This window comes from Archocentrus centrarchus, chromosome 18, assembly GCF_007364275.1.
Source record: "Archocentrus centrarchus isolate MPI-CPG fArcCen1 chromosome 18, fArcCen1, whole genome shotgun sequence".
NCBI lineage: Eukaryota > Metazoa > Chordata > Actinopteri > Cichliformes > Cichlidae > Archocentrus > Archocentrus centrarchus.
The window spans coordinates 4,430,303-4,441,130 of record NC_044363.1 but is presented as its reverse complement, the minus strand read 5'-3'; the positions used below and the strand labels follow the sequence as shown (position 1 = coordinate 4,441,130).

Sequence of the window (10,828 nt, the reverse complement as noted above, 5' to 3'; positions counted from 1 at the left end):
TGCTCGGGACAGCAGTGACATTGGCTGTATTCCCTCTCTCCAGATGTCAGTTAGACTCAGAGACGAAACCCCTGTCCAAAAGGCTTATGCGTCAATCCCAAAGCCATTGTATAGGGAAGTCAAAGAGTATATCCAGGAGCTGCTGGTGAAAGGCTGGATTATTAAATCACACTCACCATATGCTGCACCTATTGTTTGTGTGAGGAAGAAAGATGGATCATTGCGCCTCTGCATTGATTACAGGCTCCTCAACAAAAAGACTGTGCCAGATCGGCACCCTCTTCCCCGCATCCAGGACCTGATTGACTCACTGGGGGGCTATAGATGGTTTTCCATCTTAGACCAGGGCAAAGCTTACCACCAGGGCTTCATCGCTGAGGGGTCCAGACATCTGACTGCATTCACAACCCCATGGGGTTTGTATGAATGGGTTAGGATCCCTTTTGGCCTGTCTAACGCGCCAGCAGCCTTCCAAAGAAGTATGGAGGAAATGCTGGATACACTCAGAGATGAGTGTTGCATCCCGTATTTGGATGATGTACTCTGTTTCTCCAGGTCTTTTGAGGAGCATGTTGAGGTCCTGCGGCGTGTACTCCAAGCTCTGAAACAACATGGGGTTAAACTCCATCCATTCGCTTCCGCTTATCCTGGTCAGGGTCGCGGGGGGGCAGGAGCCTATCCCAGCTGTCATAGGGCGAGAGGCAGGGTACACCCTGAACAGGTTGCCGGCCTGTCACAGGGCCAACACAGAAAGACGAACAACCTTTCACACTCACATTCACACCTATGGGCAATTTAGAGTAGCCAATTAACCTAACCCCAGTAAGTGCATGTCTTTGGAATGTGGGAGGAAACCGGAGTACCCGGAGGAAACCCACGCAAGCACGGGGAGAACATGCAAACTCCACACAGAGAGAGGGAGAGGCCTGGGCCAAGGTGGAATCGAACCCAGGCCTTCCAGATGGTATTCTAACTGTGAGGCAGCAGTGCTAACCACTACGCCACCGTGCTACCCTTGCAGACACTCTCTGCACCTCCTCGTATTTCTATTGTAACACATTTGATGAAAAAGACACAAACACACAATAAAGAGTAAAAGGTGAATTTGACTCAGCATTATTGTCCTCTTTTTAAAATGTGTGTTCTTCAGACACAAACATCACAGCTGAGCACGGAGAGACCGTCACTCTGCCGTGTCGAGCTCCAAATAAAGAAACCGTCTGTGTGGTCGAGTGGGGAAGATCTGACCTCTGGCCAGAATACGTCCTTTTTTACCGACCCCCTGGAATCGATCCAGACAACCAGCATCCATCTTTTGTGAACCGGGTGGATCTGCAGGACAGACAAATGAAGGATGGAGACGTGTCTGTGGTCATTCAGAATGTGACCATAGACGACACCGGAAGATATGAATGTCGTGTCGTTAAATGCCGACAACCGCCAAGTCTCCAGAGCCCTAATGTTTACTCTGACCCCGACAGCGTGGTCTACCTGAGAGTTGCTTCTTCAGGTGAGTTGTTGATGTTTGTTTCTAAAGATGTTGTTGATGAAACTTTGTAGAAAGCAGCTGGTCTGAGTGATGTGATCAGCGTGCAGACACCTCACACCTGTTTCTCAGCTGCAGGTAACCCGAGACCATCTGTTGGACTGGCGGCTCATCTGACAGTTTCTGCTGTGCTTCTTGTTGTTGCTCTTGTTGCTGCTTTTTGAGCAACAAAAACACACAGAAATAAGATTCACACCAGCTTCTGTGATGTACTGTACTTCTAATGGACTGTAAACCTCAGGTAATATTCAGGATTTTGTGTGCTGTCGTGAGATTCCAGAAAATCTGTGTCCTTTTTAAAATTGTAACATTTAATTTGTACTGTGTTGTGAAAGCAGGAGTTTAATAAAGTGAACGATGCTGTGAGAAATATTTGTCTGAATGTTTTATATGGTAATGTTACATGCTCCTGTGACTAAAGACAACACAAAGCTCTGAATACAGAGGAAAATGTAACACTGTGAAACAGGATGATTGTTTCAGTTAGTCCCAGACAGGAGTGTAACACACACACACACGCACACGCACACGCACACACACACACACACACACACACACACACACACACACACACACACACACACACACACACACACACACACACCTCTTATTTCTGGAGAAGTGATGACTCACTGTGATCACTGCAGTCTTTAATTAGCTTGCAGATATTTAGACCTGGAAGTCGTCATGTTTTAATTTTATGTATGAAATCTGACGTGTTCTTCATTAATCTTTGGCTGCTGATTTCAAAAGTAATATTTGTTTCCATCTATTGTGTCACATTGTTTACAGTCACAGGAGATTTTGGCTTGTTGGATTGTGTTGATTTGTTTGGATTGGATGGTGAAGTTCAGTGACATCCAAACAGCAACAAACTAACCCGGCCCACGACTGAGGCTGTGAGTACACGTATTTTACAGAGATGTACCCTGTAAGTACGTTTCAGTTCTGTGCAACTTTCAGGTATTAAAGCCAAATAAAAACAACAATGTTTTTATAATCCTTCAAAATGGGTACGCTGTACTTTTCATGGTGCAGGTCATGTTATGTAGTGGCTTAACTTAATCAATATCTAATCAATATCATCTACACTAACCTGCTGTCAGTGACCTGTACCACGTTCAGATGAAAGACCACCTCCCATTTATAATTAGGATGGTGTTTGTATCCAGGCTGTTATTAAAGTCCTGATTGTTGACCTGCTGTGTTTTCTGATTGGGAAAAGAACAAAAAATGAAAAAAGAAAAAAAACCTCAGAATTTATCTCAGAGCTGTACATGAATAAGTGATGTTTATGGCATTTTTGAACTCAGCATCATTGAATTTAGTCATAAACTAGTTTGACCTGCATTTTAACTTGCATGTTCAGACATGTATCACTCTCAGCTACTCCTCTGCTCACTGCTTTGTTTCTCAAACCGCTCTCGACTCCCTGATCAGAGAAGACGTTTAGATCAGGGAGACATTTCCAGACATTTCCAGTTGATATTTGCAGCTGTGGATTTTATTCCTGGAAAACATCGGCATCTCTGGACTCTGTAACAGCTGAAGTTTGAACAAAGAGGAGATGACTGCTGTACCTGCGTCGCTCTGCTGCGCTGTGCTGCTGTTTTCCTGTGTGTTTGCTGGTAAGTGGAAAGTACCAAATAACAGCAGCTCACTAACAACACTTAAAACTGATCCTGAATCTGTGAGTGTTGAAGGAGGAGGTGAGAGGCTGAGTGGAAATGAAGTAGACTAAATCTGAAGTTAAATAGCAGATTCAGTGAACCTGCTGTTTCAAGTTTGTGTCCTGAAACAAATGGGCATCATGCTGAGATATTAGTGGAGAATTCCTTTAGAGGAAGCTCAGGTGGATAAAACCAGGGTCAAAGGTTCGATTCTCTTCCTCTGATCTTACCTTGTGTTGTTTTGGTTCAGCAGGTCTGAGGCTGGACTTTATTTTCGCTTCCTTCCACTTTTCATTCTTAAATACGTTTTCTACAGTACAGACATGGACCAATTTGAAACTAACCGTAGTGTAGTGAAATAAAGTATACATAAACAGCACATAATATAACAAACAACTGTCATTGTTAATTTTACAGTTACACTTTCCTCCTCGAATTTTGAAAACAGGCTTAAAGACGAATCCAAAGTTCTACAGAGAGCAAAAATATTATTAAAGTCAAGTCTTTTGGTCACAGTAAGTGAAAACCTGACAAAGTGTTTGCCTTACAGGTGCTGGTAATAAAATTGACTGAATTTGGGGTTTTCATTAGTTGTCAGTTATAATCATCAAAATGAAAAGAAACAAACATTTGAGATATATCAGTCTGTGTGTAATGAATGAATATAATATACAAGTTTCACTTTTTGAACGGAATCACTGAAATAAATCAACTTTTCATGATATTCTAATTTTATGACCAGCACCTGTAGAAAACACACAGGCTGAGTCTCTAAAGTGATCAGTTTGTAGGTTTGTGTGATCAGAGCTGACATGGAGTCAGATTTTGTTGATCCAAAGTGATTTTTAGTGATTACAGATGGAGGCCCACATACTGCCTTATTGTATAAATGGGCCCTGAGTTCCTATCCAACTCTAACAGATTACTCACCCCTGAGTTCCTCATTTGCACAGTGTGGCTTTACACATTATAACATCACACACACACTCAGACACTGTAAGGTTTAAAACAATGATGTCTCACCTTTAATTACAAACTCAAGCTAATTTTTTTTGTTCCTTCTGTTCTGTTAGCAGTTTAACCTTTAAATTAAACCAATAGTCCACAATAAGATGCTGCAGGAATGAAATAAACACATCGCAGGCCTGATTCAGAGCTCAGGTGCAGCCAGACCAGAATCGTAATGGTGGTTTCACTCACAACAAACAAGAATCTGCAGATCCTCACTCTGATTGGATGCTGCAGAAGTCAAGAGATCTACTCTGACCTTTAACCTCTCTGCTCGGTTTCCTCTTTCAGAACCGAAAACCATCACAGCTGAGCCTGGACAGACCGTCACTCTGCCATGTCGAGCTCCAAATAACAACCTCATAGTTGTAGACTGGAGCAGAACAGATCTGGACCCAGAATATATCTTTTTGTATCGGGACGGGCACTTTGATGCAGACAACCAGCATCCATCCTTTAAGAACCGGGTGGAGCTGCAGGACAGACAGATGAAGGATGGAGACGTGTCTGTGATCCTGAAGGATGTGACGACTGCTGATAGTGGAAAATACGAGTGTCGCATCAAGGAAAAAGGAACAAGCAGAGCTGTTCTAGGATCTGAGCCCATCAGCACCATCACCCTGAGAGTTGTTGCTCGTACAGGTGAGTGAGCAGAGTTCAGTGTGTCTGTGATCAGAGGTGAAGCTGCTTCCTGGTTGTTGATGTTTGTTTCTAAAGATGTTGTTGATGAGACTTTGTAGAAAGCAGCTGGTCTGAGTGATGTGATCAGAGTGCAGTAGATAATGTCTGACAGCAGTTTGAAGTTCTTCACTCATCACCTACCTGACAGCTGACACCTCACACCTGTTTCTACCTGCAGGTCAGGTAGGAAGGAGTAATGATGGAGAGGATGAGGACGATGGATCTGCTGGGCTGACAGCTGGTCTGTCAGTTTGTGCTGGACTTCTTGTTGTTGTTGCAGCTGTTGTTGGACTTTTGATCTACAGATACAAAAAACAGAGTCAAGCCAGTGACATGCAGCCTGTCTGAAATGTCTGAGCTTTTTCACAGTTGAACTCTGAATCTCCCGCTGCTGCTCCGAGTCATCAGTGTTGTCATTTATCAGCTGTCATTCCCAGATTAGGAACATTCCCAGAAATGGAAAGATTACAATGATTGTAAAACCCACCCACTCTCAGACCCAACAAGCAGCAGGAGTTTATCCAGAAACTCACATTAAATTAGAGAAAAATGTGGAATAATTCAACTAAATAACATGTTTTTAAAAAAGTTCAAACCTGACCAGGACATGAACCAGGACAGCTTCATGGTGAAAGTCTGTCTGGATTTTCTAAGATGAAGAAATGCTCTGACTGTGAATCTGCATCTGCCCTCAGTAACATCAGCATCACATTAATGCAGAACTGAGAAATGACTCTTCCTGCAGGACAGGAGGGAAATTTACTGTGGACCTTAACGAGATTGGTAATATTCATTATTTTGTTTGCTGTTATGAGTAGAAAATGGGATCAAACGCATGACATCAACTTTTTATTTTCACTCTGTATGGAGAGCAGCAGTTTAATGAAGTGAACGATGCCGTGATGAGACTTATGAACGTTTACGTGGTATTAAATATGACGGACTCACCATCCAGACATGTTCCTGTGATTAAAGACAACACCAAATACACACAATAGAAAACATAAAATTTATGTTTGATTTCAGTTTGAATCTTTTGATGTAGACTTTGGTCCACAGAAACATTTATCAATAATAAACTGTGTTGATCACAGCCGTCCTCTGTCTGGTGTATTTCTTCTTTTTGTTTCTGGGCTTTGAAAAAAATAACACACATGCTTTTATGAAATAACAGAAAAAAAAGTCACATGATGCTGCTGCCTTTCACTGCACTGCCAAAGGTATTTACCCCTCTGCCTTTGAACATATATGAACTTAATACACAGCGTTTAATGTGGGCCCACCGTCTGATGCTATAACACTTTCAGCTCTTCTAGGAAGGCTTTCCACAGGTTTAGGAGTTTATGGGAATTTTTGTCCATTCTTCCAGAAGCACAGATGCTGATGTTGGAGAGAAGGCCTGGCTCACAGTCTCTGCTCTAATTCATCCCAAAGGTGTTCTATCAGGCTGAGGTCAGGACTCTGTGCAGGCCAGTCAAGTTCTTCCACACCAAACTGTGTTATCATTGTTAATATTCACAGATTCATCAACAGAAATGGGAACAAATGATGTGTTTTTGTGACAGGCTGCAAGCTGGTTCATAGTTATTTGTGATGTGGAAGGACTGGACCTTCAGAAAGCCTCGAATCGTACTTCTAGACCACTTTAAGAGATGACAAGAACATCTGACTCCTCTGAAACACAATATACAGAAATGAGGTGTGGCTCAAGACTTTTGCCCAGCACTTCATGTTTTGCTTTATTGTGTAATGCAGCAGCTCGCTGGTCTCTATTTGATACGTTTATCCATTTTAAATTCAGACCGTGGGACAAAGTGAGAGACATCAGAGATTTTCAGTCACACACAGAAACAGTGAAGGGAACAATGGACTTGACCTCTGGCCACAATACATCCTTTTTTTTACTGACACTGGAATCGATCCAGACAACCAGCATCCATCTGTTGTGAACCGGGTGGATCTGCAGCACAGACAGATGAAGGATGGAGACGTGTCTGTGGTTATTCAGAATGTGACGATAGACGACACTGGAAGATATGAATGTCGTGTTCTTAAATATCGACAAGCGCAAAGTCTCCAGAACCTTCCTGATGACCCCATCAGCGTGGTCTACCTGAGGGTTGTTGTTCCTCCAGGTGAGTTGTCATGATTTATTTTTATGTATAATGTGAGGGAGAGGAGTGGCATAGGTAAAAGAAGCCACCCTCAAAAGGATTTGATTTCATTATAAATGTTGTGGGAGAAAATATGTTGAGTCTTTTAGTTGTATATAAACAAACTGTGTTGCAGCGTCAGACATGATGATACTACACGAGCAGCTATTCTCCTGCTGTGCCACAAGGGGGAGCATTCTCATGGAGTGCAGGTTACCTAGGCGTATAGAGGGCTGGGCCACTCCATGCAGGCAGTACACCTAGGGTGAGCCCAGAGGGAATGTGAGCTGCGATAACTGCTGTGTCTGTGTGTTTACAGCATTAAAGATGGGCGTACTACAAAACACACTGTTTTATGGATTTTAATTCAAGTGTGCAACAATAAAATCTGACGTGTCCTTCATTAATCTTTGGCTGCTGATTTCAAAAGTAATATTTGTTTCTTCTATTGCGTCACATTGTTTACAGTCACAGGAGATTTTGGCTTGTTGGATTGTGTTGGATTTGTTTGGATTGGATGGTGAAGTTCAGTGACATCCAAACAGCAACAAACTAATCCAGCCCACGACTGAGGCTGTGAGTACACGTATTTTACAGAGATGTACCCTGTAAGTACGCTTCAGTCCTGCATAATTTCCAGTTATTAAAGCCAAATAAAAACAACAATGTTTTTATAATCCTTCAAAATGGGTACGTTGTACTTTTCATGGTGCAGGTTGTATTATGTAGTTGCTTAACCTAGTCAATATCTAATCATTATCATCTATCAGTTACCCTAACCTGCTGTCAGTGACCTGTACCACGTTCAGATGAAAGACCACCTCCCATTTATAATTAGGATGGTGTTTGTATCCAGGCTGTTATTAAAGTCCTGATTGTTGAACTGCTGTGTTTTCTGATTGAGAAAAGACCAAAAAATGAATATGAAAAAAAACCCTTAGACTTTATCACAGAGCTGTACATGAATAAGTGATGTTTATGGCATTTTTGAACTAAGCATCATTGAACTTAGTCATAAACTAGTTTTTAACTACTTTATTCTCAAAATGCACAGTTTTTTTTCCCTCCATGTAGCCCTAATACTCCTCTTGTAGTTTCCTGCTTTCCTTCAGTCCCGTTTAAATGAGCTCAGAGAAGCCGGTGGTGGATCTGGATCGAGATCACACATGGCTTCTTTGAATGATGGAACTTTAACCTGCATTTGTGGATGGCACGGTGAAGTCTGTTCAGACAGTGCTTTGCTTTCTTGAAATTAAAAGATAAATTCAAAAAGAAAAGGAAACAGGAAAATGGTCCATGATTTTATTTTTCTGGGACCGAAAGTTCAAGAACACTATGTGACTACCCACTCCAGAGAACAGGGGCGAGGTCATAGAAACGTATACATCAACACGCCGCCAAATTGGATGTGACAAACGTGAACATGCGTCACTCTGCTGCTGCGTGGAGTTGTTCAAACTGTTTTACAGTTGAAACTGGATCACATGGGCTTAAAGGTAAGAATAAACAATTATTTTTTATTCTGTAACCTTAGTTATGGCACATATTTATTTTTGGTCACATTTAATTTGTGTGGTTTAGAATATAAATTTGTTTTGCATATTAAATTTTGAAATATTAATGATTTTACCCAATTGAGTTTATTATATAATTAATTATCATTTCCCTCATCTTATAATTTATGTGTAACGTTTAAGTTAGTTCTTATTGTGACAAGTAATTTTGGTTCCTACCTTGTACTGTTTACGGTGGGACTGTTTTTGGTGCAACACTGGTTTTCTGTGTGGTGTGCGTTGAAGTGACGACAGAGTTATTATAGAAGATTATTTTAAGATTAATTGTAACCCCACCGCCCGAGAAGGAGAGAGACCGGAGAACGCCACCTCAACCAGAAAACAGGGCTACAATTTATTAGACAATTACAAGATTTTCAAAAACATAATTTTCAGTTATTGTAATGCTCTGGCCCAAATTAACTGCTCTGATACAAATAAAGACTGATGTTTGATGCTGTCAGCTCATCAGTCTACTTTTGCATTTGTGCTTCTTGTCCCCCATTTTTTTGTATAATAATAATAATAATAATAATAATAATAATAATAATAATAATAATAATAATAATAATACATTTAATTTATAAAGAACAAATAAGTGTATATTGCTGTCTTATTTTAATTTGTAAACTTTGTTAATTTTTTGTATTAAAGACTGTCATCAATGATACATTTATAAAACTCACTGAATGTAAAAATGCTTTTTTAATTCATAAACCTGCAGATGTTAAATCTACATGTCAAGATCTGGTTATTGTAGACATTCATCATCAAAGTAACAGCGTTACAAACAATAGCAGCTATAAACACTCATAAAAACATTAGAAATACAGACACTGGTTTGATGCTGCACCCTAAACATACGTGGAGTATTTAACATTCATAATTATCAGAGAAAGTGTTATGGAAATTTATTTATCCATATTTCTTCATATCATTTGCATGTGGCACTGTCAGGAGGAGATCTACATTTTTACTGCCCTGGGATCCCATTTTTTTTTCTAGTAAGACATCTCCCACAGGTTTTCTTCTTTTCTACGTGTAAGAAAACAGAGGGAAATAAAACAGCGTTCAAGGAGGCCTAATTACCTTAGGTTAAACAACATAATTTGTTTTTACCCTTTTTACACATGACCTAGTTGCCTTGCCACTTGCTCACCGACAAGGGTTACCTGTTAATCCCTCCTCAGGATAAGCAACCCAATTTGTTTACCCTTTTTCACACACAGCCAGCCTGCGTGTCACCTGCTCACCGACAGGTGTTACCCTTTGAGGCAGTCTCCCAATGTCTATTCAACCCCGACAGTGAGAGATGCAATTGTAATTTCCCTTTTTAGTCAAATTTGTCTTTTACCCCAATTTCTCCATCCAACCATCCATCCGTTCTCTCCCGCTTATCAGGGGCCGGGTTGCGGGGGCAGGAGCCTAGGCAAAGAAGCCCAGGCTTCCCTCTCCCCAGCCACCTCCTCCAGCTTCTATTTTAATTATTTGGAATCTTACTTACCCGATATGTGTTACGGCCGTGCCTCTAAGGCAGGGTCGTTGAATCCAGGCGGCTGTCCAGTGAAGGAGTGGCGATTCAAGTTCCTCCATAATTTGCATAATTATGAATTATTATGAATTATGAATATAGTTTTTTCCTTCAGCTTGATCAGAGACCTGTCACTCAGCTCCTTCGTGGAAAAGCTCACTGGATCCTGCCAACAATGCCAAAATTGTTGTGGAAATTTATCAAATGAGACACAAGATTCCTTTTCATGATTTAATTCTCATATGAGGAGAAGTCGCCCCACACCCCCAGAGGGGTATGAGTGAGTTCTGAAGATCCACCCAAAGGCACAATGCACTTATACCCTTTTCATCACCCTGTTCTCCCCCTCCTTAACCCAACCATGAAGAAAAGGAGATCCTCCCCATTTGCATGTCCCTCATTGATGGGACCCTAAGATAAGGAAGGTCACACCATAAAATAAAGGCCCTGAAAAAAGGAAGAGTGTGTCTGTGTGTGTGTGTAGGTTACAGATAAGGGAATGACCATCTGGACAGTTTTTACAAAATACAGGTGACTTCATGGTCACATAATCCATAGTTGAACAACACATAAAATTTTCCATCACAAAATTTATGTTATTTTGGTGCCTATCAGTTTCCAGAATATATAGTACTGCTTAAATAACTTAACTAAGTAACTTAAATAACTTTGTAGAAGGACATGAT

At 41.0% G+C, this 10,828-nt stretch overlaps 1 protein-coding gene across 1 annotated transcript; it reads left to right on the top strand.

The window, feature by feature from the left end:
• Nucleotides 1-2,970: 2,970 nt before the first annotated feature.
• Nucleotides 2,971-5,889, top strand: LOC115797380 (coxsackievirus and adenovirus receptor-like). Its single transcript, XM_030753945.1, has 3 exons — nt 2,971-3,174; nt 4,516-4,866; nt 5,084-5,889. Exons 1-3 carry the CDS (start codon nt 3,114-3,116, stop codon nt 5,251-5,253), a joined length of 582 nt encoding a protein of 193 aa, XP_030609805.1. The 5' UTR covers nt 2,971-3,113; the 3' UTR covers nt 5,254-5,889.
• Nucleotides 5,890-10,828: the final 4,939 nt, after the last annotated feature.

What these genes read in the sequence shown, in the direction of transcription:
- LOC115797380 (XM_030753945.1), top strand. Translation starts at nt 3,114, where the DNA reads ATGACTGCTGTACCTGCGTCGCTCTGCTGCGCTGTGCTGCTGTTTTCC. An exon ending in GTTTTCCTGTGTGTTTGCTG is followed by an intron (nt 3,175 to 4,515) that starts GTAAGTGGAAAG and finishes TTCCTCTTTCAG; the next exon opens with AACCGAAAACCATCACAGCT. An exon ending in GAGAGTTGTTGCTCGTACAG is followed by an intron (nt 4,867 to 5,083) that starts GTGAGTGAGCAG and finishes TTCTACCTGCAG; the next exon opens with GTCAGGTAGGAAGGAGTAAT.